Source organism: Wyeomyia smithii, chromosome 1, assembly GCF_029784165.1.
Source record: "Wyeomyia smithii strain HCP4-BCI-WySm-NY-G18 chromosome 1, ASM2978416v1, whole genome shotgun sequence".
Lineage (NCBI taxonomy): Eukaryota > Metazoa > Arthropoda > Insecta > Diptera > Culicidae > Wyeomyia > Wyeomyia smithii.
In genome coordinates this window covers 157,544,020-157,571,450 of record NC_073694.1, presented here as the reverse complement: position 1 = coordinate 157,571,450, position 27,431 = coordinate 157,544,020, and the positions used below count along the sequence as shown (strand labels likewise).

The 27,431-nt window shown below is 37.2% G+C and overlaps 1 protein-coding gene across 7 annotated transcripts in view; it reads right to left on the bottom strand.

Annotated features, from left to right (window-relative positions):
* Positions 1–345: 345 nt before the first annotated feature.
* The window catches only part of LOC129725066 (tubulin polyglutamylase TTLL5), a 73,926-nt gene continuing 46,840 nt past the window's right edge, over positions 346–27,431 (bottom strand). For 5 of the 7 annotated variants that reach the window (XM_055680489.1, XM_055680504.1, XM_055680495.1 and 2 more), the window contains 4 exons: positions 9,829–9,909; positions 8,848–9,759; positions 8,032–8,245; positions 346–7,961 (listed from right to left, as the gene is read on the bottom strand). In XM_055680489.1, the coding sequence (XP_055536464.1) occupies positions 6,072–7,961; positions 8,032–8,245; positions 8,848–9,759; positions 9,829–9,869 (3,057 nt within the window). In that variant the 5' untranslated portion in view covers positions 9,870–9,909 and the 3' untranslated portion in view covers positions 346–6,071. Of the gene's footprint in view, positions 7,962–8,031; positions 8,246–8,847; positions 9,760–9,828; positions 9,910–25,978; positions 26,230–27,431 lie in introns of those variants that run through there. The other 2 variants (XM_055680479.1, XM_055680471.1) reach the window with 2 other exon arrangements.

The window sequence follows — 27,431 nt, the reverse complement described above, 5'->3', positions numbered from 1 at the left end:
TGAGGCAAAGGCAACTAACCTGATAAACGGCAAACAACGGTTATGAAAATGAGAATAAGTTGTGAGTGTGTTATTATTTTCTGAGCATGGTTGATTGGTAACAGGTTGTTAGTTTGGGGAATGGTAAACTCTCTTTTGAAAAATCTTTCTGAATAAACGACAGCTTCAATTTTGCTGTGTGATTTTCGAATTAGTTCTGTAACATGTCTATCATTAGCCAATCTTCAATTTCTTTTAGGATAATTTAAAAGACGTGTTACCATCATCCTCAGCTTCAATTTTGGTCGAGTAGCGTTGGAACGACTGTGACAATCACCGGAATCCGTAATAAATTACCCTAACCAATTCGAAGAGTAAGTTTTATTGAATTTGATTTTTGCATAACCGTATAACTTTCTCTCCCGTGCGGGGGAAAACACACGCAAATTGGTAGGTACTAAACTTGACTGTCCTTGCAGCGTACTCAATTGGTACACGGAGAACACATCCTGTTCGAACGATAATTTAGTAACATTGCGAGAGTATTGGGCTTGCTATGTGTCTGGGTATGTTAGTTTTTTTCTTGGTTTGGATCAATTTAACAGTAGATAGTAGATGCATTATTGAAACTCTGCTTGATTTGATACGTTCTCAACGCGAACGTTGCAGAGAGGTTAGGAAATACAAAGGCGATATATGTATAATAGGGCGGTTCGATTTGTAGGGGATCAAAAAATCGCTTAGGCACATATGATTTTCGGATTCTAGGGATCAAAATAAGATACTTTGCTCAAAAAACCATACCTCTAAAATGAATTCTGATGTCCCTTGTACTAACGTGTTTTCAAAAAATCCTGTTTTGACCCATTTAGAGTGCCCCAATCGAGTCCAAATGTATGACCGACCCCCACTAACTTTGGAGGGCCGACCCACCCATGCTAATGTTACCCCCCTGGGACCCCCCTAGGGGGTCTCCCATACAAAAATATCAAAAAATATCAAAAAATCACCATTTTTGGCACTTTATATGACAAAAATCAGTGAAATGGCTATTATTTTTCCACACAAATGAAGTTTCTAGGAAAAAAATGTTTTTTTTTTGTTTTTGGATTTTTGTTTTCTCCTGTTTCGCATGGGATTCGGTCCTGAGTCTTCAGCGCATACATACACAATTACACATATTTCTGAGCCATTTTCATTGCAGATGGCGTTTGCAGTTGGCGTCCTTTTGAACATAAAATCGTATATCACTCTGTTACATCATATGTAATATTTTTATTTCGACCAGTCAGGCGAGCACCGCTGGTATGCTACCACAGCGGCTACCACGCACGGACGCTCCGTTTCCACTGTTCCCACGCACACTGTAGAACCAGAGTGAATAAATAGAGTGACGCAGAGTCTGAAACCAGAAAAACCAAACGAACACTGCAAAGTCGGGTGTTTTCGTCAATGAAATAGTCTGCTGGGAGGCAACAAAAATCCATCCACTGTTTCCTCACAATCGGATTCTTCGGGAACCGAAAAAAACTCACATTCCTCACTGTTTTTTGTTATTACACAAAACGCACTTCATTTTTTCTATCTCTATCAAACTTTATCAAACGAACTTGTTTTAAATTTAAATACAATAACTATCTTTTCACTCTGACAAGCAAAAAGGGGCTGCCAGAAAAATATTTTGGTGGATACATAAAAAAACCGTGTTGCTGTTTTGACTGAATTTCTCTCTGCGTCACTCTATCTATTCACTCTGTGTAGAACTAGTGTAGGTTTCGTATAGGATAGAAACGTCAACATAAATCATTCTACATCGTCCGCCAAAGAGTCAACACCTAAAATAAAAACCTGAAAGTGAAAGTGAAAATTGTTAAAGTCAAAATATATTTTTTTTAGTTTACAATGAACCCGCAAGATGAAATAGCAACAACATCATCAGCTATCGAAAACCCAATGAGTCATATACCCAAGCATGATGTTGCTGTTTTTGGTGTGTCTTCTGATTTGAATGATATTAATTTACCAACCGATCTGGATATCTTGAGATATTATTTTTACTTAAGCGAACGTGCAAAAACAGAACAAAAAAAGTTTCTTATAAACAATTCTCTAATCACGTAACAGATAGGTTGGTTGGAATTTGGGAAAAACTTGGTATGGAAATAATTTCAAAAAAATATGTTGCTGTTAAATTGAATAGATTGGTTGACAAATACCAAGCCGAAATTAAGAAGACGAATAGAGACCTTTTAGTGTTTACCGGTACTCTGAACGAAATTTTTTATATTGGAGCATGTAAATGCGATTTGACGGCAGCTCAATGTAACTGCGGTTTGGTTCCAGAACGCCTCAAAGAGTTTATGCACGATCAACATAAACAGAGAAGACTAACAATTGATGCATTTCTGATAGAAATTGAAGAGCAAGGGACATCGTCATCAATGCCAACAATGCCAACATGCGAAGATCCCGATGATACAACATACGTAGACGTACCGATGACGGTTGATGAAGATGTTATGAATAGAAACACAAGTTCACAATACACAGAAAGATACGATTGTTTTAACTTTGCCTTGATGTGTGACAGATTTGGTGTGTCTGATAGAGTAGCGTCAGCATTGGCAACCAGTCTTTTCAAAGATTTTGAAATGAAAGATCAGCATGGCGAACCTCTCATCATGGATTAATCGAAAGTTCGTAGAGAAAGAGAGAAATGCAGACGAATAGTGCTCCGCAAAAGGTTTGATGATTCCAGTTTAATAGCGTTTTCATTCGACGGCAGAAAAGATGATACTTATACGAGAGAAAAAATTGATGGTAAGTATCATAGTAGGATGGTAAAAGAACCTCACCTTGTTATTTTGAGAGAACCGAATTCTCGATTGATTGGTTACGCAAGACTGGTAGAGGAAAGTGCTGAATACAAAACAACAAAATTGAATGAATTTTTCAACGATAAAAACATATCTCTGGATGCATTGATTGGCATATGCACTGACGGTGAGCCAACAAACACTGGCACACACGGTGGAATTATACGAAGATTCGAATTGCTGCTAAAAAGACCATTGCATTGGTTTGTTTGCCTTCTACACTTCAACGAACTTCCGTTTCGACATTTGTTTGGGGTTTTGGATAAATCATCCACCACTGGACCAACATCAACAACCGGGAAAATTAGCAAGCAAATTGAAAATTCTGAAGCTCTTCCGGTAAGTCATTGCTGTCACTCATTTATTATAATTTTCTAACATTTTGAATGGTGAAATCATAATAAATTTATTTAATTATTATATATTTTTAGGTGGTGAGCGACTTTCAGAGAATTGCGTTGGAAAATATGCCTCCTGTTGCAGAACAGCACGAATATTCCACCGATTCGCAGTACTTATACGACATGGCACATGCAATTTCTAATGGCGTGGTTTCTGTGGATCTGGCTAACATAAAACCAGGGAAAATTGTACATTCCGCTGGCTCACCAAGGCCGCTAGATTATTACGATTATATGTGACAATGAAAAAACCACCTAAAAATTTAAGAATTCTGGTTGAATTTATAATTAAGGTTTATGTGCCAATGTATTTTAATATCAAGTATTACAGCTCTGTCGTGTACGGTAGTGTATTGTTTTTCAAGTACATTACTTGGGCACAATTTCTGGAGCCAAATTTACGCACTGTTGTCAATCATGTAAATCCATATTTTGCACATTCGGAAAATATCTTGCTATCAATGTTGTTTGATGATAGGAAAGAGGTGCACGACTCTGCTATCAAGAAAATTTTACGATATCGAGACAATGTTGAAGACCCATCGGAACTTAGAGAATATAAAAAACCAGATATAAACTTCCATTGCTTCGATTACACGAAAATGATCGATTTGACTGATAAAAATAACGTATTTGAACCACCATTCACGCGAATCATTCCGTATGAAACATTGATGGCATATTTAAATGAAGATGATTCACCATTTACTGATCCGCATATTCCATTACATATACAAGGAACGGAACAACACGTTCAACTGCTAGCTAGCGTTTCCAAACGAGTAATATCGGAAAATGTAGAGGCTGTTATGGAGGCGACATTAGAGAGCCGTGCGAAATTGCCCAGTGTTGAAACCAAAAAAGACTTCAAACAAAAATTTTTTAGTTTCTTTCCTATGTTCTGATCGAATAAATTTTTAAAGAGAAAACAAAAATCCAAAAACAAAAAAAAAATTTTTTTCCTAGAAACTTCATTTGTGCGGAAAAATAATAGCCATTTCACTGATTTTTGTCATATAAAGTGCCAAAAATGGTGATTTTTTGATATTTTTTTATATTTTTGTATGGGAGCCCCCCTAGGGGGGTCCCAGGGGGGTAACACTAGCATGGGTGGGTCAGCCCTCCAAAGTTAGTGGGGGTCGGTCATACATTTGGACTCGATTGGGTCACTCTAAATGGGTCAAAACAGGATTTTTTGAAATTTGACCTTTTGGGTACCTACACGTTAGTACAAGGGACATCAGAATTCATTTTAGAGGTATGGTTTCTTGAGAAAAGTATCTTATTTTGATCCCTAAAATCCGAAAATCATATGTGCCTAAGCGATTTTTAAATCGACCCACCCTAATGTATAAACTTTTCAGTGTACGCGAGTAAATGGCCGGATTAGCTATCGATATGATTTCTTTTGATTATTTTTTTTCCTCCGATAAAAAGCAGGTAAAAAGCGTGCGGTTTACGACTGCTTGAATGCTGGAGTCCATATCGCGTATATGGAAGACACCTGCTGAATGGCATTGCTGTGCTGTGATTTTTTTTTTTTCAAACGATAAAAGCGTTGTTTCTTTTCTTTTTAATTTTCTAACAATTTTCTGGACGAAGCCTTTTTTTTCAAGTGAACTTTCGTTTAGTTTTGTGCTTAAAATCTTGTTTGTTTAATTACTGCAAATTTGTGCTGTGCGTTTACTATCACTAGAGATAGAAGCAAGTATCATTAGTTTTTAATATGTTCGTTTGTGTAATTTAGAACCAACAGTTTCAATGGGATTACGCCACCTCAAGGCCGTTTCTTATTCTTATTCACGCTAATCTTACATACCATGAGTGTGTAATACACAGCAGCATTTTACGAATACGATCACTCTGTTTGCTAGTAATTTTTAACTGTTATTATCAAAAATATATGCTTTGGATTGACGTGCTTTGTTATAGTTAAAACTACGCGATTTTTCTCTGCTAAGTGCCGCGTAATAATTAAAGCCACCCGAGATGGCGATAAGCACAATGATTGAATAGAACGAGACGAGATAGAAGAACTAAAGCTGCTAAATCTGTCACCTGCCCTTGCTCAATTATCTTTAAGAATTATTTAACTGACAACACTACTGTGTGACTAGATTCAGCTTCACTGTCTTCTTACAAAAACCACGCTTGTTTTGGCTTTAGTAACGACCAAATCTTTGGCTTACAGTTAAATATGGTGTCTTTTCTTGTGTTTACTATTTATTATTAAGATTATATCGAGTTATGTTTCTCAATAAACTTGTTTGCTTCAAGTTGCGTATGACGATTGTTTTGTGTGTTCAACTTTATCGAATTAATACATCTTCTTTGAGTTGGATCGTTCCAGACAAGATCCCTCTGTTCTCGTCTACAAATACGTTGCAATATACGACTAGGATTGAAATCTGCGAGCGGAACCTTTGGGCGACAACTACTAGTAAAAAGTATGGAATATTAGAAAAAGGACAAGTTTGCAATGTATGTATGAAAATAGCACCATACTGTAACATATCAATAGAAAATAATTTAATGATCGCTACTACAATGTTTTTAGAAGTCTCATCAGATGATTGACTTTGAAATAATGTAATTTTGATATAACTGAAGTATTGCTATGAAATCAAGATAATAAATAAATAAAATAATAAATAAAACATGGAGCCAAAGTACTGGGATGGAATATATTCGTGCATAACCGCCGATAACTTAATTTACCTTTTTGTCAATGAATCACTATTCACAGTAGCCCAACATGGAAAAATAAACTCTCAGAAGGAAAAAAAATATACGTACAACAACAAGCGTCCAACTTCTAGTACAACCAATTGGACCGCTGGTCCCGTTCACGGGACGACTTGACCATGTTCCCAACTGGAGGTTTTCGTTTAATCGGCGAAAGCCGCATACTTTTGTCGCTTCGGAAATCCGCCCGTCCGGCGGCAGACGTACCGAATCCAGTGCGGCCGGTTCGGCTGACCTCACTGATCTTGTGGTACGGATCCAACCGGATCAGCTCTTTATTGGCGCCTCCGGGAGCCATACAGGGCAGCGCTTTAAGGAAACCATGCGCCCCCACCGGAATGGGAGGTGCCGGTGGAACGCTGGACGATAGACCGGTGTACAGGAACGGCATCGTCTGGGTGAAATTGGTGTGCAACGTCAGCACAGACTCCACATCCGTTTCACTGGCTTGCATAAAAAATTCGTTAAACATTTTGATTGGAACCATTCCTACCATATCGAAAGTGTCCACGAATGCTTCCGTTTCCTTGTTGTATAGATGCAAGTAATCACCCAGCTGCTTTGCAACCATAGCTCCACGGTCCTTGCCTAGTGCTTTGTTGCCAAAATTGCGGAAAAAGAACGGCGTTTTCATGTGTGCCCCAACGCGATACAGAAATTTCATTACCAACTCCTCATGGCTGTGCTTTGGCTCGGAAGATAGTCGTTTCAAAATGTATTCCAGATACAAACCAAAAGCGCGCCTGGACTGCAGAATGCTCATCTCGTGACCAGCTTCTATAAGCTTTCTTATTTGCAGTCTGAGCCGTTTCGCTTCGTCAACACACTTCGGAGTCGTATGCTTCGGACCGATCGTAATAGGAAGTGAGCTTTCCAACGCACGTTCATACTTTTGAATTCGATGAATAATACGGTTCTCAGATTCGCTTCCTTGTGGAAAAAGCTGCGTGTGCAACATTTGATTGTAGTTGTGCGGGATGACCATCAGGTATGTGCCACTGCCAGATGAAGTAATTGCCGACGTGGGTACTCCGGTAACGGGATCCAAAAATGCAGCGTAACGCATCATACTATCACTAGTGGGAAATATTCTTACAAACCCACCTCGCCGTTCGTACTGCGAACGAGCAAAACGGACAATTTTTAACTCTTCCGCCGTTAGCGCACTAAGTGTTGTCTGGAGCTTTTTAGTCGACGGTTCGTTCTGCTGAGTGTGGGAATCTTTTTTTGCTCCGCTTGTGCCGGTACTATGTACAAAATCGGCTGAGTTCACTCTTCTGTAGGGCGTTGTTAGGTTTCTAATTTTCTGGCCTTTACTGTCGTAGCATGCTTTCTGCAAAGGGCTGATTGCCGGAATTCCTACCATTGTTAGCAAGTCTGTTAGTAAACAGGCTTTGACCTTCGTGTCCAAAGGAGTATCACAGCCAAGCGAAGGTGACAAATTGATTTCAAGTAACCACGGTTTTAACGTATCGTCTATTAGAATATCAAACCCATAAAGCTCAAAGCAGTTTCCTACATGTGGTACAAACATTCGACAGGCAGCCACAATCGGCTGAGTGCAGGAAAAAAATGCCTTTATAATTAGGTCCTCAATGTTCAACATCAACTGCTCTGTGTTGCAGCCTTGGCTTCGCAAATGTCTCAGTAATGCACTTAGAGTCCATTTGTGTCCCACATCTTCATCGCCAGCGTTATTCGATTTTATATAATCCGTGTGGTATTTATTAATGCTGTAGTTACACAGATGCATGCATGGATTCCACAGGTTCTCCGCCGTTCGATCGTACTTTACCGTTGCCAATCGAACGAGCCCCTCCTCGTAGAGGTAGATAATCAGGGGATCGAACGAGGTAACTGCAACGTACAGTCGAATGTCACACTTGTGACCGTCGATGCAGAGCGGATCGGTAATGTACTTGGCGACTACAACTTGCTCGTACGAAGCGATCTGGTCAGGCTGCGGGAGAAAATAAAGGAAAAGTTGATGAGTTCATGAGATCGATGGACGTTAGAAGGTCGACACTTACTGAATTGACGATGAAAATGCCACGACCCCGGCTGGAGGCGACCGGTTTCACGATCCACGGTCCCCGACACTTGTTGTGAGCAACGATTAGCTCTTTGTAGTCCTGCGGTAGCAGAAACGATTGCGGCACTATGTCGAAGTGCTTCAAACCGCGCAGATGTTGCATTCGTTCGATGTTTTTGTAGAGCCGATCCTTCCGCGTCAACTCGTATGATCTGAAAGAAGGAACCATAATTGTCAAGTTAGTAAAAATGATTCCTGTGTATGCCGAATAAAATTAATGATCAACAGCCGCTTTGAAAAATTGGTTGATGGAACAATTAAATTGCATCGAAAAGGAATAACAGAAATACGGACTGCAGCAGTGAACCAGAAAAATGTTAACTTCAATCAATAAAAACTATCAACTAGAGACTATACCTAGAAAAGCGAAAAAGAAAATCATCAGATATTCAAAACCTATTCTATAGCCTGCATAATCTAAAACACATGCCTCCTAAATCACAATCATCAGAAATATATTAAACATTTTATTATTGTACTATGAAAAATTTCACATATATGTATTAAAATGGAGTATCATTATATGGAATAAATGAAGCTTGATAGCACAAAGCCAGAATCAAGTTTTTTTTTTTTGTTCCATTTGGGGCCCTAAGTTATCCTAAATTTATCGGAAATCGATTGGCTTTGTCTCCGCTTAGCGCATCGCTTAAACTAGCGTAAACTTAGGTTTGTTTGGGGCTCTTAATGGAACCAAAAAACTTGGTTCTGTAAAATCGATCACTGTGCCCCACCCTAATGAATATTCACCTACCTAGGAAAATGATTCACCCGCTGGTACGGTGCCAAGTTGCGCAAAATATCCGGCTTCAAGTGTATACCGGTCCACAGTAGGTTGAAATCGGACGAATCCGATCCACTTTCCGCCATACCGTGCGCATTCAGTATCTTCCGCAGCAGTCTCGTTTCCGTATTCACGAATTTATAGTAAATGTTAAGCTGGGCGGCAGGCATTTCCGTTTTGTCTACGTTTTGGTTTTCCTTGTTCTCCTGGCTCTTGCGGGATATTTTTTTATCCACCGCAGCAAGCACCGGTTCCGACTTGGAGGTGGGCAACTCCACCTCGATATCGTCACCGTCGCCTCTGCTAGCCATTGAATCATTGCTTAACGAGCTAGACGAGGACGATGATTCTAGCTGTCGTTTTTTCGATTTACCGCTCGCTTCAGCTGTCGCCGAAGGACTAGCCTCGTCCTGCGAGGTGGCCGCTTCGTCATCATCTTCTTCGTCTGTATCTCCCTCAGCGTCCTGCTCGTTGTCATCATTATCGTCATCTTCCTCCTCGTCCTCTTCATCGTCATCGTCGTCATCATCTTCGTTACTAGTGCTAGTAGTAGTGCTGCTGCTAATACTATTGGATTTTCGTTGAACGTTGAAATTTTTCGGCAGTGTCGCGAGTATTTTCAAATTGTTGGCTATCTTATTACTAGTGGTTGCGGTAGGTTCTTTGGTGGAGCCCGCCGAGGAGCCAGAGGCGCCTAGAGTGTCGGAAGAGCTGGCAGTGGCAACACCCGAGGAAGCGGTAGGCGTGGGCAGCCCAAGATCATCGCTACTGCTATTGACCGGCGAAAGTGCACTCGTTCGGAACACCAGGACGGCGTCCTTTCCGCCGGGTGGGCCACCCGCCACCCACGGATTTGGTGTTGCTGGGGTTGACTTTTTGGCACTGCAAGGACAAAGAGATTATAATAGCGTTAGAGCACACTGAGCAAGCACATAGAGAAACGCTTCTTACTTCAACGGATGATTTGGTCGGTGTTTGTCCGATATAGGCATAATAAAAAAATCGAAGCTGGAGTACCCGTTTAGTTTGCGCCTAGAAGTAAAAAAAAGGAAGTTTATTTTAGTAAGGAGTTCGCATGGTTGGTGCAGTATGATAGTTAGATTGTTTTTCCTATGTTTTATTCTATGCGGTGTCATTTTCGATGCAGGCTGTGCAATGTGTACTAAAATGTAGCTGTGGAGAAAAAAACATTGAGCTCATGCAATCAAAGAAAAATCACAATTGATTTTCCATTTATTCTAACACAATTGAAATATCCTCACTATGTCAATGCTCCCGTTCTACATCGTATTTTATATGTTTCCCGTCATGCATAAGAATACTTTTCGAGCCAGTTGGAAACAAGCTGTTGACTAGCGCCTTGTAGGACCGCTCGAGACAACAATCGAAAACATGTCTATTTTTGGATGCTTGTTGCATTCGCAGCTCATTTCATTACTTTCGATTTCACCGTAAAAAGCAATCGAAATTATTCGAAACTCCCAACCCAAAAATAGCAATCACGCGGCGTGGCGGCCAGGGCGGTAGCAACATTAGATTGCCTTCGTCTGCATCCCAGCCATATCGGACAAGCTTGATTGAAGTGCAACCAGCAACAGTATTAAAATCTAGTCACGAACCTTTGCTTGCAGAAAAATGCACTGTTTAGCATCACGCTATTTTTACGAAGATAAACACGACAATCGGTACCTAAACTGTTATTCACCACTCCGTCAATGCGCTCGTGATCGATCTATCGATGGGAGTGGATCATAGTAAAAAGGTACAAGTACTACTGCATGCAAATAGCATGGTGATGCTGATGGAAAATGTGCTCCAATTACTTGTACATGCTGTAAAAATGGTGAATGACAAACAACTGAAGCGATGATTTACATTTGACCTGCAATAATAATAGCAATAACATCGTCAAAGTGATTGTCTTAGTTACACGTTCATGCGGGAACAAACCAATTCTAAAATCAGTGTATTATTTCCATATGATTTCCTACAACTGGCAGGTGACTATAGATTTTAAAGGAATCTATCACAATCGGAAATTGTGAAATTTTCCTTGCTCGCATTGTGGATGGATGGAAAACTCGAATTATCCATCACTCGGCATGTTGCTGTGACCTACTTCCCTTACTGTCTGTCTTCTTGGCGGCAGCTGTTAAAGTAACATTTGTGTGCTAGAAAAGAAAGCTATTAACCCGTAAAGACCCGGGACGGAACTTTTTTTTAGAAAATGGTCGTTCTCAGCGATGCTGCGGCCGATTTGAGTAAACTCGGAATATTATTCAAGGGGAATAGTTGCTCTAAGTTTTAGTAAGGGTGCCACCCCTCTGAACCCCTCCCAGTTTATGTGAGACCCAAATATGTCTGTGCCTTTTTTTATTTTTTCCTACTGATTGAACAAACGCATGGATTTATCATACGTATCAAATGTCCTTTGCATCAAATCATGTCGAGTAGATGAAATACGATTAACAAAAGTAAATTTTGAAGTGACCAAATTATTTCAGTGCAAAATCACATAACTACGTATTTTCATAGAAAGTCAAAAAAGATGTTCTACTGAGGGAGATTGTAGCTGTGTCCTTCAAGTTTTCTACTCTACATTTTTAGAATTAGGTCTTCTAAGTCCAAATATGTTAAAAGATTCATTCTAGCATATACAGATTTTGAGAAAAACAAGTTTGAATTCACTAAAGTACGAATTTTCATGGAAATTCGATTTTCTCAGTCTCTCACAGTAGGTTTCTATTTTGTTTTTCCATTTTTCAACTTTGCATTTTTAGAAAAAGGTCTCCTGAATTCAAATATGGCGAAAGATTTATTCTAGCATGAACAGATTTTGAGAAAAACAAGTTTGAATTCACTAAAGTACGAATTTTCATGGAAATTCGATTTTCTCAGTCTCTCACAGTAAGTTTCTATTTTGTTTTTCCATTTTTCAACTTTACATTTTTAGAAAAAGGTCTCCTGAATTCAAATATGGCGAAAGATTTATTCCAGCATGAACAGATTTTGAGAAAAACAAGTTTGAATTCACTAAAGTACGAATTTTCATGGAAATTCGATTTTCTCAGTCTCTCACAGTAGGTTTCTATTTTGTTTTTCCATTTTTCAACTTTGCATTTCTAGAAAAAGGTCTCCTGAATTCAAATATGGCGAAAGATTTATTCTAGCATAAACAGATTTTGAGAAAAACAAGTTTGAATTCACTAAAGTACGAATTTTCATGGAAATTCGATTTTCTCAGTCTCTCACAGTAGGTTTCTATTTTGTTTTTCCATTTTTCAACTTTGCATTTTTAGAAAAAGGTCTCCTGAATTCAAATATGGCGAAAGATTTATTCTAGCATGAACAGATTTTGAGAAAAACAAGTTTGAATTCACTAAAGTACGAATTTTCATGGAAATTCGATTTTCTCAGTCTCTCACAGTAGGTTTCTATTTTGTTTTTCCATTTTTCAACTTTACATTTTTAGAAAAAGGTCTCCTGAATTCAAATATGGCGAAAGATTTATTCCAGCATGAACAGATTTTGAGAAAAACAAGTTTGAATTCACTAAAGTACGAATTTTCATGGAAATTCGATTTTCTCAGTCTCTCACAGTAGGTTTCTATTTTGTTTTTCCATTTTTCAACTTTGCATTTCTAGAAAAAGGTCTCCTGAATTCAAATATGGCGAAAGATTTATTCTAGCATAAACAGATTTTGAGAAAAACAAGTTTGAATTCACTAAAGTACGAATTTTCATGGAAATTCGATTTTCTCAGTCTCTCACAGTAGGTTTCTATTTTGTTTTTCCATTTTTCAACTTTGCATTTTTAGAAAAAGGTCTCCTGAATTCAAATATGGCGAAAGATTTATTCTAGCATGAACAGATTTTGAGAAAAACAAGTTTGAATTCACTAAAGTACGAATTTTCATGGAAATTCTATTTTCTCAGTCTCTCACAGTAGGTTTCTATTTTGTTTTTCCATTTTTCAACTTTGCATTTTTAGAAAAAGGTCTCCTGAATTCAAATATGGCGAAAGATTTATTCTAGCATGAACAGATTTTGAGAAAAACAAGTTTGAATTCACTAAAGTACGAATTTTCATGGAAATTCGATTTTCTCAGTCTCTCACAGTAGGTTTCTATTTTGTTTTTCCATTTTTCAACTTTACATTATTAGAAAAAGGTCTCCTGAATTCAAATATGGCGAAAGATTTATTCTAGCATGAACAGATTTTGAGAAAAACAAGTTTGAATTCACTAAAGTACGAATTTTCATGGAAATTTGATTTTCTCAGTCTCTCACAGTAGATTTTTGTTTTATTTTTCCATTTTTTAACTTTTCATTTTTATAAAAGGTCTCCTGAATCCAAATATGGCGAAAGATTTATTCTAGCATGAACTGATTTTGAGAAAAACGAGTTTGAACTCACTAAGGTACTAAGGTACTCACTAAGGTACACTAAGGTACACACTAACACAAATGTTTGCGGTGCCAGTGCTCACATCGATTTTTTTAATCTTCGTTGGTTTGGTTAGTTATTCGTAGTTCCGACCGTAGTCTCCTTATAAATTGTCCAAGAAAACAAAAAAAACTCTATCGTCCGCTTTATTTACTCTAAAGACTAATCACAAGCCATGTGACTCTTTTTTTTTGTTTTAAAACTTGAAAGGCTTTAATTTTTTTTTCAGTTCGTATATTTCTAAACCAACCCGAGATTCCGTATGGTTTATGAATATACGAATTCTGCTCTATGCTATGAACCAAAACTTTGATACCCAGTTGCTGGTATCTAGTTAGATACAGATATAATTACTTGTCTAAGACGTACATACTTTGATAATTTTAACCATGTTTCACTCAAGATCTGTTCATGCTAGAATAAATCTTTCGCCATATTTGAATTCAGGAGACCTTTTTTTAAAAATGTAAAGTTGAAAAATGGAAAAACAAAATAGAAACCTACTGTGAGAGACTGAAAAAATCGAATTTCCATGAAAATTCGTACTTTAGTGAATTCAAACTTGTTGTTCTCAAAATCTGTTCATGCTAGAATAAATCTTTCGCCATATTTGAATTCAGGAGACCTTTTTCTAATGATGTAAAGTTGAAAAATGGAAAAACAAAATAGAAACCTACTGTGAGAGACTGAGAAAATCGAATTTCCATGAAAATTCGTACTTTAGTGAATTCAAACTTGTTTTTCTCAAAATCTGTTCATGCTAGAATAAATCTTTCGCCATATTCGAATTCAGGAGACCTTTTTCTAAAAATGTAAAGTTGAAAAATGGAAAAACAAAATAGAAACCTACTGTGAGAGACTGAGAAAATCGAATTTCCATGAAAATTCGTACTTTAGTGAATTCAAACTTGTTTTTCTCAAAATCTGTTCATGCTAGAATAAATCTTTCGCCATATTTGAATTCAGGAGACCTTTTTCTAGAAATGCAAAGTTGAAAAATGGAAAAACAAAATAGAAACCTACTGTGAGAGACTGAGAAAATCGAATTTCCATGAAAATTCGTACTTTAGTGAATTCAAACTTGTTTTTCTCAAAATCTGTTCATGCTAGAATAAATCTTTCGCCATATTTGAATTCAGGAGACCTTTTTCTAAAAATGCAAAGTTGAAAAATGGAAAAACAAAATAGAAACCTACTGTGAGAGACTGAGAAAATCGAATTTCCATGAAAATTCGTACTTTAGTGAATTCAAACTTGTTTTTCTCAAAATCTGTATATGTTAGAATGAATCTTTTAACATATTTGGACTTAGAAGACCTTTTTCTAAAAATGTAGAGTAGAAAACTTGAAGGACACAGCTACAATCTCCCTCAGTAGAACATCTTTTTTGACTTTCTATGAAAATACGTAGTTATGTGATTTTGCACTGAAATAATTTGGTAACTTCAAAATTTACTTTTGTTAATCGTATTTCATCTACTCGACATGATTTGATGCAAAGGACATTTGATACGTATGATAAATCCATGCGTTTGTTCAATCAGTAGGAAAAAATAAAAAAAAAAGCACAGACATATTTGGGTCTCACATAAACTGGGAGGGGTTCAGAGGGGTGGCACCCTTACTAAAACTTAGAGCAACTATTCCCCTTAAATAATATTCCGAGTTTACTCAAATCGGCCGCAGCATCGCTGAGAACGGCCATTTTCTAAAAAAAAGTTCCGTCCCGGGTCTTTACGGGTTAATCTTTTATGAAATATTCTTGTTTCTGCAAAGCATATGTGCGTCATTCAGTTTTCATAGTTTGACGTTCACAAACTTAACGGGCTAGCGTTACGATCCTAGTGACACGATTACACGAACAATGTTCCTCAAAGCGGAATTCTATAAAAAAAAACTCCTATCAATTTAGAAACTATGTTACTTGAAGACTCTTTTTGAAAAGAAAAGTTTCATCAAATTTTTTGTTTTTTTTTTTTTTTGTCCCGACTGCCAATGGGGTCTACACTGCTTCGAAATTAAACATTTTCAGATTTAAAATTTGTCGGAATGCAGAGAAAACTTGGAGAGAATTTTGAATCAAAATTTTATACCATTATATGCAAGAACTATGTAAACTATCAAAAGAAATCCAAGACTGTTGTTCCAATCACGTAATTGAAAAAAAAACATTCAACGCTTCCAGAGATATTACGCTGAATTTAAGATTGCTTTGCGTTTTTGCCATAGGATCATCATCGACTTTTTCGCTCATACCAAAATTTCAATTTGGAGCAATTTTCTAATTCGCTTCACCTACCTGTAGCGGGATGTAACGAATTCAATTACTTTGAGATGAGTTTCCATATTTCCCTTTTCTAGATTTTGGAAGCAATTTCAATCTCGATGGTTTTCACGTCCTTTTTCGGTGGTGACTCAATTGTTTTTTCAACTTGTCTGTTTTTTTTTTTTTTTGTTTGAAGCGTTTAAGAGGCTTTGGATCATTTGATCATATTTTATTCGATTTTTCAAAGGTGCTGGATTCATGATTTTTATTTAAAAAGATTTGAATTTGAGATTATCAAATTTGTTCTCTTCTGATTATTAGAATCAGCTTTCATCAATTTCAAACTCGTATTGTGATTATGTTTGTTGCCTTCTCTGTCTTAAGCGACAAAAAACTAAGCTTTATTAGACTGTTTCTTATCTTAGTTTGTTGCGAATTTTCGGCAGCTTTGGGCTCAATTTGAGAGAGTGTCCTCAGGGCCTTAAAAAGGTTAATTTTTTTGAGCTGAAGAAAACTATTTTTGGCATTTATTTGACGGTGAATTTGGACATGAGAAAACGAAAATTTCGATTAAAATACTACAAGGTATATAGCAATTTTCTACAAGCAGTCTTTTGTATCGAGTTGAGCGTAGATTTCTGCAATGAAAGCGGAGCGATGCAGATTCGAGAAAGAGAAATGAAACAAAACACATTCAATACTACTGAATTATTGTCATGAGCACCGAAAGAAAATTTGTGCTTTTCTTATGCGAAAATCACCCTGGTTCTAGATTAACTAATCTGCGTTATCGACATTGGACCGATAACGGTGTTCGAATGGATACGAATTGAACCGGAAAATCACTCAATTAAGCAGTGAAATTCGTCAAAATGAGGGTTATATCTAGCTGCAATAAACTGTTCATAGGCAACACTACCGTCCATAACTCTTATTTTCAAGCACTCATAATTCTGAAAAGAACTGATTTCATAATTTTCAACTAGAAATGTGTGCTACAGAACGCTGATGATCACACAACCGATAGCATCGAATATTTTGCTTGGCCGCACATAATAAATTTGCTCTCCGCTCTACCCTCCGGTAGCTGTTCCAGCATAATATCCTGCAGCATACGATGATACCAGTTGCTGTCGTATGCAAATTAGCAATGGGCAAGATCGATCCGATTTTTTGCAAAATCGATCTTTTTTGGTCGATTCATCAATTTTTTAAATTGATTTCTATACGAGCGATTTTTTACTGAATCGATCCTTTGGATGGTAAGATCGTTTTTTTTCCGCCTGAAAAATAAAAGTGTGCAAAATGGATTGAAGACAATAGTGATTGCATTCATTGTTGCTAACGTAATCTGCGGCCAAATTCCGAGAACACTTTTCTTTGAAGAGAAGAAAATTTCTTCATTGATAGTATATGATTTTTTTTTTCTCTCCGAAGAAGTGTGTGCTCGAAATTCGGACACTGATCTGAAAAATGTGTCAATTTTTTACCGGGATGCCCATAGTGGAAGAATGGGCTAAAAATCAATAGACATGAAACCGAGAAAAACGCATTTCAAATGTTTTTGTTGGTTCAAACAATTGTCTACGTCCATGACAACTTTTTTCATGAGTAAGTCACCACCCCCACAAGTTCCAGCATATCCAGCTTTCCACGAGTGGTAATGGCGGATAGTGCACGCAGTCCATTTCGACGTTTTCTGTAGGTCAGGGAGGCTGGATAACCTTGTCGTCGAGTTGAAAAGAACAATCCGCAGCCAAATCAAGTCCCTCCAGTATTTTTAACGCAGTAACCATTTTTTTGCCTTTGTAAACGCGACATCAATAGACAAACCCGTATGAAATTTGGCTAACACGCATGCGTTGTGAAATATATCAAGGATTAGAGGTGGGTGAAACGGCTCTTTTGCAAGAGCGGCTCTGAACCGACTTATGGTTCACAATGATTCACGAGCGTTGACAGTTCGTGTTGTCTCGGTAAACTTCGGGTTCGCGCGAACCAAACAGTTCTGGTGCGCCCAAAGAACCGTGGTTCGTTTTCGTGAGCCGTTCGTTCTTTCGCTCTTTTCTAAGAACCGGTTCATATGAACGGCTCGTGAGCCGTTCGCCCATCCCTAGCGAGGATGAAAAGAACGACGAGACAAGTTTGCACCTCGAACTGAATATCGTGCCTTAGAATGAAAATATTCTCAACAAGGAAGCAGTTACATTTTTCAATCATAGAATCGTTAACATTGTTTTTACGGTCAAAAAACAATTTAAGTCGCGGCAAATATTCTTCGCAGAAAAGCAACAATCTAATGATCGCTTACCTGACGCCCCTAATTACCAGTCCACGAGACCGTCTCGAAAGTTTGACGTATATTGTATACAATCATTACTAACTGATTGGTGTACATTGGGGTGGCAATGGAAATTGACTTTTACAGTTTTATTTAGAAGCAGTGTTCAAAATTTCACCCTCACGAACAGTTAGTAAAATTTCGATTTTTGGATAACACCCGACCTCGACGTTTTATACATTTCTAATAACCCGTTCACATGATGTAATATCGCGCATCTTGATTTCAAATCCCATACTCCAAATTTTCCGTGAAAACTAGATGTATGTATGTTTCAAGATACGCGATATCATATGATATCTGCTATAGTGTGAACAAGACATTAGACATTTGGCACAAAACAAAAAACTATTACAAACTGTGCTTTTCTTCATAAGTCGAGAAGTGAAATTTTGACCAAATACTCCTGTATTCCGATTGAGCTGAAATTTTGCATTGCATTGGATATTGAACTTACCATTTTGGATATTAGCCAACATTATTTCATATTTGCTACCTCTGCAAGTGCACTTGAAAATTGGCTTCCGTAGGGACGTTGTTTACTATCGTTGTGGCTGTTCACTATCAAACACCAATTTTTTGATGTAGGTAGAAAAGGCATATGCGCTTATTTTTCAATTATGAGTAGCGGGGTACTCGTTAATTCAAATATTGCAAAAAGTTGAATTGAATGGTCGTGTATATGCCGTGCTGTATTCTGTTCTGCATGGTGTCGCGCTCGCCATTTTTGTTTATTTGAGTTTGTGCTGCGGATGTTCCGATTTTTTTTATGAATTGGGTTGTTCAGCTATATCAGTTTTTTATATCATCTGAAAGATCTGAATTTTCTAAGCAAAACGTGATTTAAAAAAAATCTATCATTGTCCTTCGCTTTTTAAATCACGATTTAAAACTGCTTGAAATCTGCTCGAAACCGCTACAATGACAGTTCGCCCATCTAACAACTATTTTTCATTTAAAACCGAGGGAAAATGATATAAAGTTTTAAAAAATCACGTTTTGTTTAGAAAATTACACTCTTTTGAATATATATATATATATATATATATATATATATATATATATATATATATATATATATATATATATATATATATATATATATATATATATATATATATATATATATATATATATATATATATATATATAATAATCGGACATCCGTGAATAGCTAAACAACCCAATTATACAGGTTTGGATTGCTCTTAGTGCATCCGATACAATAGACCATTTTACGAACTGACAGGTGTCTCGGATCCTGCTGATGTTGATGATGCCTTCACGTGCATTATGTCAGCGGTTCCAAACTTTCTGTCAAAATTTCGTTCATGAATCAAGTTCACAAACGTCTCGTGAAATGGTCTATGGGATGAGCGACAACGAAAACTCTCAGTAGAAAAAAAACCACCAAAAGAGTACACGCGGTAAAAGAAGATGGCAATAAACTAAAAAGCCGTATCGTTAGTAGATGTTGTGTACGAAAACTCGTTAAAAATGATTGATAAACCAGAAAACGCAAACAAAACAAAATCTCCATAAATATAGCCAAAAAAGGTCGTAAAAAGCTTATGCCGAACAAAAACCGATTTTTTGTTGAATCGATTTTTCAGGCACGATTTTCCACTGAATCGATTTTATTGATTTTGATCAATCGATTCAGGAGAATCGATTTTTTTTCAAAGATCGCCCATTGCTAATGCAAATTAAAGGTTAGGTGTTTCACAGTGCCTGAGAGTTGACTCGTACGCAGCTCTCGTTTCCTAATGTCGCGTGCGATGCATTAGGTCGTTCTCTTGCTATAATCGTTTAAAATCTGACGCAACATTTGCCAGTTTCATTTTAAATTTTACAAAATGTAATCTAGCATAAAACAAAGACGTAGTCCTATGTCAAAAATTAACAAAATGTACACCAATACAACGCGAACTGCCATTTTGGTTCACCTTTCATCAAAATTCGTTTCTCACTTACATAGACGCAAAAGATTATTTCTGTGCTTTTCATTTTACACCTCGAAAAATATTTAGAAAAAATGTTTCCGACTAATGAGGAGAACCTTTTGAGCTTAATATTTTTACCCATTTCATAGCGGCACTTTTGACGCAGAACTACGTCTTTCAGGAAATTTGGCTACATAAGGTTGTAAAATGAAAATCTAAAAACGAAAAGAGGGAAAAATATGTAAAATTTCAAAAAAAGAGGGAAAAATATGTAAAATTCCAAAAGCTAATAAGTCGGTTAGCCTCCAATGCGTTTCTTTTTGTTCTTGCAAAACCGATCGGAAAATCATCTATGCATCCGCTCAAACACAGAAAATTGTAATTTGATTATTCGAACTATTGCATTATTTAAAATTTTGAAGCCTTGTTGAAACACAAATTTTGACAGCTGATTGGTCACTTAATAGTTGCTTTCCCTAACACGATCGACAGAATTATATAACAAGTGAACCAGGCATGTACTATTTTGGCTATATTAGAGCCTGCTTCTGCCTAGAACAATTATATTACTAGCGGACAAGGACGGTCTCCACTAAGCAGCAGCAGGTAGCACTGTCAGGGATATCGTCACAGAGATGCGAATAGCATCATATGTGATAATAAATTAAATATCAAATTGGCTTTTATATGACAAATTGAATACTTTACTGAAGGGTTGATATTTTTTATGGGTCGTTTAATGCTCGCTTAACCTAAAATGCTTGACAGAATATTAGAATGCTCTGTTGGGGCTATATAGGAGGCTGCTTCCGCTGAAACTAATCTGTTTACTAGTGGATGACCACTATGACGGTCCTAAATAAGTAGCAGCGGGTAGCAGCAGTGGTAGTGGTAGCAGCATCAGCGGTAGGTGTAGCGTCATTACTTCTTCCTCTTGTAAAAAGTAGTCTTTGTGAAGTAGCTGCAGCATCAGCGGTATGTGCTTTGGCCAGTAAATTTCTCCAGTAAAAAGTCCTGCCCTATTTTAACAACACACAAACGTTTTTGGGATACTGGCAATCAAAGCCTGTCAGTCGTCGAAACAGTTTTCCACTGTGTTATCAGAAAAATGGCTTATTCCCACTGTCGGGAATAGCACAGTGGTGCGATTAGCAACATATACGAAACTAAAAAGAACAACAAATTGTCCTTTTGAGGACAAAATAAACACTTAATTGAAGAGATACCAGTAGAGGTTTTCGGGTACCAGTTAGCATCAGCTGTAGATACAGCGGGGCTTCCTTCAGCTTAGCTTGCTTAGCTTAGCTTGCCTGACTGCACATATCAATGGTGCAGCGGGGCTTCCTTCAGGTGAAAAAACCATTTCATGAAATAACTTCCAAAATATTTTCTTAACATCCCAAGTGTCATAATTGGTGGCAAGCATTTGTTTCGATAATCTCACAGTGCACAGTGGCCTAAACTCGAAAAATCGTGATCGTTTTAGATTTGACTGTAAAAAACTGGTTTTATGTACCCAATGTCTTCGTTAAAATTGTTTCGAAGAACATGGCCTTACTTTCGGCGTTCTCGGTTTTCCAGTCAATCCACCTAACAGTTAGACAAAAAAAATATTTTTTCTAATTTTCAATACATCAGATTACTTCCTTCAGCAAAGTTGTGGAAAAATTTAAAAGAAAAAAAAATTGCTGAGTACTGCGTTTCTCTAGCTGTACGTTGGATAAAATAAAAACACTCGTCCTTAAAATTAGTTTTTTTCTCTGTAATGGTCAAAACAACACAAAATGTTTATTTTATTTATTCAGCTAAGCTTCCCTCACGACTTTGTAAAATTTATTGTTTTAACAATCACGGAAAAAGTTATAGACTGAAAACCGATTTTGAGAAGGGATGTACCATAACAAACATTATTTCGTCGTTTCCAAGGTACAGATAAGAAATCACAGGATTGCGATGTTTTTTTCTCTTAAATTTTAATTTAATTTAATAATTTATATTGTGTGTTCTGCCGCGAACGGTGACATATCAACATTATTACATATACTTTTTAAAATTTTATTTCATTAAAAGATAGTAATTGCTTCCGCAGTTAAGTGAATATAATTGTAGGAAAATTGTAAACCTACTTGTCAAAAAAAATTAATTTAAAATTAAACCTTAACCTAATCTATAAAATAGAATATCTTACTGACTATAAAGTGAGCTAATCGTTGTAATGGAGGATTGCCACAATTTTTGTCGGATCTTATTGATAATATTGTAAGCCACATTAGTAAGTCTGTGTAGTTCATTAGTGCTAACCCAGCGAGGATGCTTCAATATCATTTTTAGAAGTTTATTCTGAATCCTTTGAAGCAACTTCTTTATGGTTGTACAACAACTTGTCCAGATGGGGACTGCATATAACATAGCTGGTCTAAATATCTGTTTGTGAATTGACAGTTTATTCATGAGACAAAGTCTAGAATTTCTGTAGAAATGAGCGTTTGTTGCTACCGAAGTTAACCGAGTCAGAGAATAAACCGCTCATTGTCTGTAAAGCTTAGTTTCGTAGACATAAGGTTTTGTAACAATTTTTGAAGGTTCTAAGTCAACTGACTTGTTAGTTAGACCTTATAAAGACTCAGTTAGACTTTATAAAGAGTTTCAGGCGGTTTACACAATCAATTGAGGTGTTGAGGGTTCTGATTCTGACTACTCCTTGATGGCGTTTTCAAGCTCTTGAGAGTTTGTTTATACTGGTGTATTGTTCCTCCTTTGAACTCGAACCTTCCTCACCTTTTTGGTCAACTATAACCATTTGAAGGATCCAATTGGATTTCTTCGAATATTTTTTACCGTTGTTCTGGAACATTCCATTTCCAAACAAATGCGCCAATCGCAAATCGCCGGATTTGTGTATATAAGATTACAAATAAAAAAAAAAACCTAAATTATTCCACCTAGCGGTCAGACCCAGCCTTTCTCATTCAAACTTTTATTTGTAAAAATAGATTTACATGAACGCTTCAATCCAATAAATGTATATTCACTCTTTAGGTTCTAAAATATTGATGTTGTAATCTATACATATGAAAATGTAGTCCGGTCTGTCTGTCAGTCTATCTCTCTGTTTGATCCATATAGGCTCAAGAACTACCGAACCGATCGACGTGAAAATTTGTATGTAGGGGTTTTTGGTCTCGACAAAGGTTCCTATGATAGTCTGAGACCCTTCCCTCTACTGGAAAGGAGGGGTCCAATACAAATGAAACATAAATTTCTGCACAACTCAAGAACAAACCAAGCAATAGAAACCAAATTTGGCATGTGGATGTTTTAAAGGGTAACAAATATGTCCATATTGGTTCGACGCCCCTCCCTCTTCCAGAAGCACATGTTTCTGCACATCTCGCGAACTAATCAACTAAATGGAACCATATTTGGTAGGTGAATGTTTTTAGTGGTAACAAATATGTTCCATAATCGACCTCAGGCAACATTTTGAATTGTAAGATGGCAACTTCCGGTTTCTGGAAAACAGCCAAAAATGGACGATTTCCACCCAATATAATAATATCCGGATAAAGAATGATACACAGGAGCTAAAATCGACCACAGATACCATTTTGAATTCTAAGATGGCGACTTCCGGTTTCGGAAAAACAGCGGCAAACGACCAAATACCACCCAATATGGGTATTTCCGGAATCGTAATGATGCACTGGAGCCACAAATCGACTTCAGACACCATTATGAATTGTAGGATGGCAAATTGTGGTTTCTGGAAAACAGCCAAAAATAGCCGATTTCCGTCTAACATGAGTATCTCCGGATCTAGAATGATACACAGCAGCTGAAATCGATCACAGACCTCATTTTGGACCTCCTGGAAAACAGCCGAAAATGATCGAATTACACCCAACATGGGTGTTTCTTCAACCAGAAAGACGCTCAGAGTTCAGAAATTATTTTAAATTTTTTTTACATTTTGAAAGCCAAGATGACGACTTCCGGTTTGTAAAAAACAGCCTAAAATAACCAAATACCATTAAATATAAGTATCTCTGGAACCAGAATGATGCAATGAGCTAACAATGGACCTCAGGCACCATTTTGAATTGCTTAATGGCAACTTATAGGAAACAGTCGAAAATGACCAAATAATACTCAATATAGATATTTCCGTAATCGAGAGGATGCATAGAAACCAAACATTGACCCTTGACACCATTTTGATTTTAAAGACGACCACTTTTAGTTTCTGAAAAACAACCAAAATAACTTAATACCTCCCAATCTGAATATTTCCGGTGTCAAATTGATGCCAGAAAATTGGCCGAAAATGACCGAATACCACCCAATATGAATATATTCAGAATTAAAGTGATGTACAGAATCCAAAAGTCGAGGATGTTGTCATTTCGATAAAACCAATCATTTCAAACGGTTTTTTTTACTTTGATCATATCCTATGGCCGATTTGTCGTGCATTTTCAGACTTTAAACACATCGCAAGGAACCAATGAATTTGGAACGTTCAAATAGTACGATACCACATTTAATTTATGTTGAGGCCACATATATCGCCAAAAGCAGGTATAGTTTTAAATAGTCTTTGAATTTCTGTTTTTTCCATAACTTTTGAGCCACATATCAAATTGTTATGAAGTTTGTTATTTGTAAGTTTGAGAGATGACTCGTTCGTATGACACTAGTTATGTTCAAATAAGTCATGTAATTTTTGAGATAATAGACTTTCGTTGTTTTAATTTAATACATAACGTTTGCTTAAGTTCGATTATAATGAAATGAAATGAGAACGTATAGGGCAGCCAACTTTTGAAACCACGTGTTCAATCATAATTCATTAGTTTACCCTTAACTAGCCCGCTCATCTGATAATAATATTGATCAAATCGGTTGTGTAGTTACTGAGATAATGAAGTTTCGTGATTTTCACATTTCGGTACATTACAGACGAAGTTACAGTTCGATTACAGTAAAATTTAATAGGGTGTTATGAGGCACCTAGACCTTTCATTTGACACTAATTTTGTGGAAATCGGGTCAGCCATCTCTGAGAAAAGTGAGTGAGTCCAAGTAGTCTTCGGAATATGTTCCTTTTAATAGATGGATTTCACATTTTTAAACATAACTGGCAAAGTAATAATCCGATTGCAAAACAAATCAATAGGGTCTTATGAGGCAACTAGGCCTTCCATTTGACACTGATTTTATGAAAATTGGTCCAGTCATCTCTGAGAAACATGAGCGAGATTAAACAGTCTTCACAACACGTTTCTTTTCATAACTTTTGAACCACAAGTCCAATCTTCATAAAATTCAACAGTTAAGGGTTTTCTGCCCGTTCATTTGAAACCAATTTTGTTCAAATCGGTTGTGTTGTTTGCGAGATAATGATGTTTCATGATTTTTACATTTTGATACATAACCTCTAAACTAAAAATCCGAATACAATAAAATTCAATAGGGTCTTATGGGACAACAAAACCTTTCATTTGCAATTAATTTCATGAAAATCGGTCCAGCCATCTCTGAGAAAAGTGAGTGAGAATAAAAATCTGCACATACACACACATACAGAAAATGCTCAGCTCGTCGAGCTGAGTCGAGTGATATATGCTATTCGGAGCACTTTTATACTTTCGGTTTTGCAAGTGATTGCTATATCTTTCTAGGAGAAAGGCAAAAAAAATAGAGAGGTGAATAAAAGTCATGAAAAGTACACGGTTGTATAATCTTACTCAACATTGCACAAAGTGTAATCCTACGAAATTAAAATTTCTTGGGAAATTTCATCTTATGAAAGACGCTATAGAAGTATGGCGCACCAATGCTTTTTGAACTAGACGTTGCTCTTTTTAATTTTATGAAAACTGCTTTTAGAGTGTTGGATTAATTCAAAACGGATTGAAGGCAGTTTTTTGGTATTCCCAAAATTTCTACGATAATCCTATCATTGGCCGTTCGCTTATGAAGCAATTTGATAGTGGTGGTCATTTATGATGGTGGTTACAATGTGTTCAACGGCCGTACGAAATCACAAATTGTTCAACAACAAAAAATCCCTACAAAGCAACTTTTCACAACTCGAAACGCACATTTGCTGTTTCTGCTGGAGTACCATTTCCTTGATGATGATATTCTGGCTAAGGCACGAGCTCGGGTCGCAAATTTCCCGTGCCAGCTGTTCTCGGATTCTCATCGTGTTCGTTACACTCAGTCCGGTGTGAACTTTCACCATGCCTAGTTTTTCACTGTCACCGCAGCGCCGATAAAGATCCGACAAAAGCCGTTATTGGCCCAGTACAAAGTAGCACGCTCTGGGCGTGACAAATTCCAACCATTTGCAAATAACTTAGCTAAGTATCGTCTTATTATCCACGCGTAAAGCTACCGTAGCCGACGCTGTTCAGGCAGAAACTGATTCGGGCACCGCCTGGATTCTTACGAGAGGGATGAATCAAGTGAACATTCCTGATCGATTCAGATTGGAAGGAAAGCATTGCAGAAACTAACGAACGAAAAGCCTGTATCATAGTTATGGTTTTGCTCCAAACAGCAGGTATATGTACTGCGGGTGTAAGTTTCCAGGACGAAACGATTGTTTGTAACATGACAGAGAAATCAGAAAAGCATGTGAAGATTTTCAATATAATAAAATAAAATTCGTTCTTGTCTTTTTGTTCGGTCTTACAGTAAGGGGGTTCGTGTAAGTCGATCGTAGTGATGTTCAGGTATTACTGTCATGTAATTTCAACTCTATACGTCTGAAGGAAATATGTTAGAGTTAACGCACTAGTGCATCCCTAGTTTGAAAGAAACTTATTATCATAACCTCCAAATTTCCATAACGCGATGCTACAGCGATTGCCGTCTGAGTGGAATGCAGAGCGCCACCATCACACAGTCACACGATTTACGTATGGTACGAAGCCATGGATGGCAGAAGGAAACATGACGCCCCATTTTCGTTTATTCGATTAGTTGTTTACGTTGGGTTGCTTTTCTTCCCACCGGATGTCACTCGAACCGGGTAATGTTCAGTCGTTGCAAAGGGTTGCGGCCAACGGTGTACAGGTTGCATGTTTGGGTGCCTCACCGTTTGGCATTCTGCAGTTCATCGGCAGCGGTGTGAAGGAAGATGAACTCGTTATGAACCGTGGTGCCTCGGCTTCACCCCAGAATCGGTGGGGCGACAGTTTGTGTGTCTATTATTTCAATTCCACTGACATATCGTAACTATGTATTCGGAAAACCTTGAAATAGTGCAATCATTCCATACCGGCCAGGGAAAGTAGTGAAAGTTTAGGGGAGTCATGTTTTAGGGTAACTGACTAAAAAAAGAAAGTATTTTCCCGTGATATTATCACATATTGCAACCTAAGAAGTATACTAAAAAGTTTCGGTACATAATTATAGCTATTCAATGGTATCTTCGAAATGCAATGCAGTTTGATTGAATAAACTGGAAATAAATCAACAAACTTTGCTTCTGACAAAAACAATCAACCGTGTCTGTTCCAATTTCAATTACACTGCAATTCGAATGCC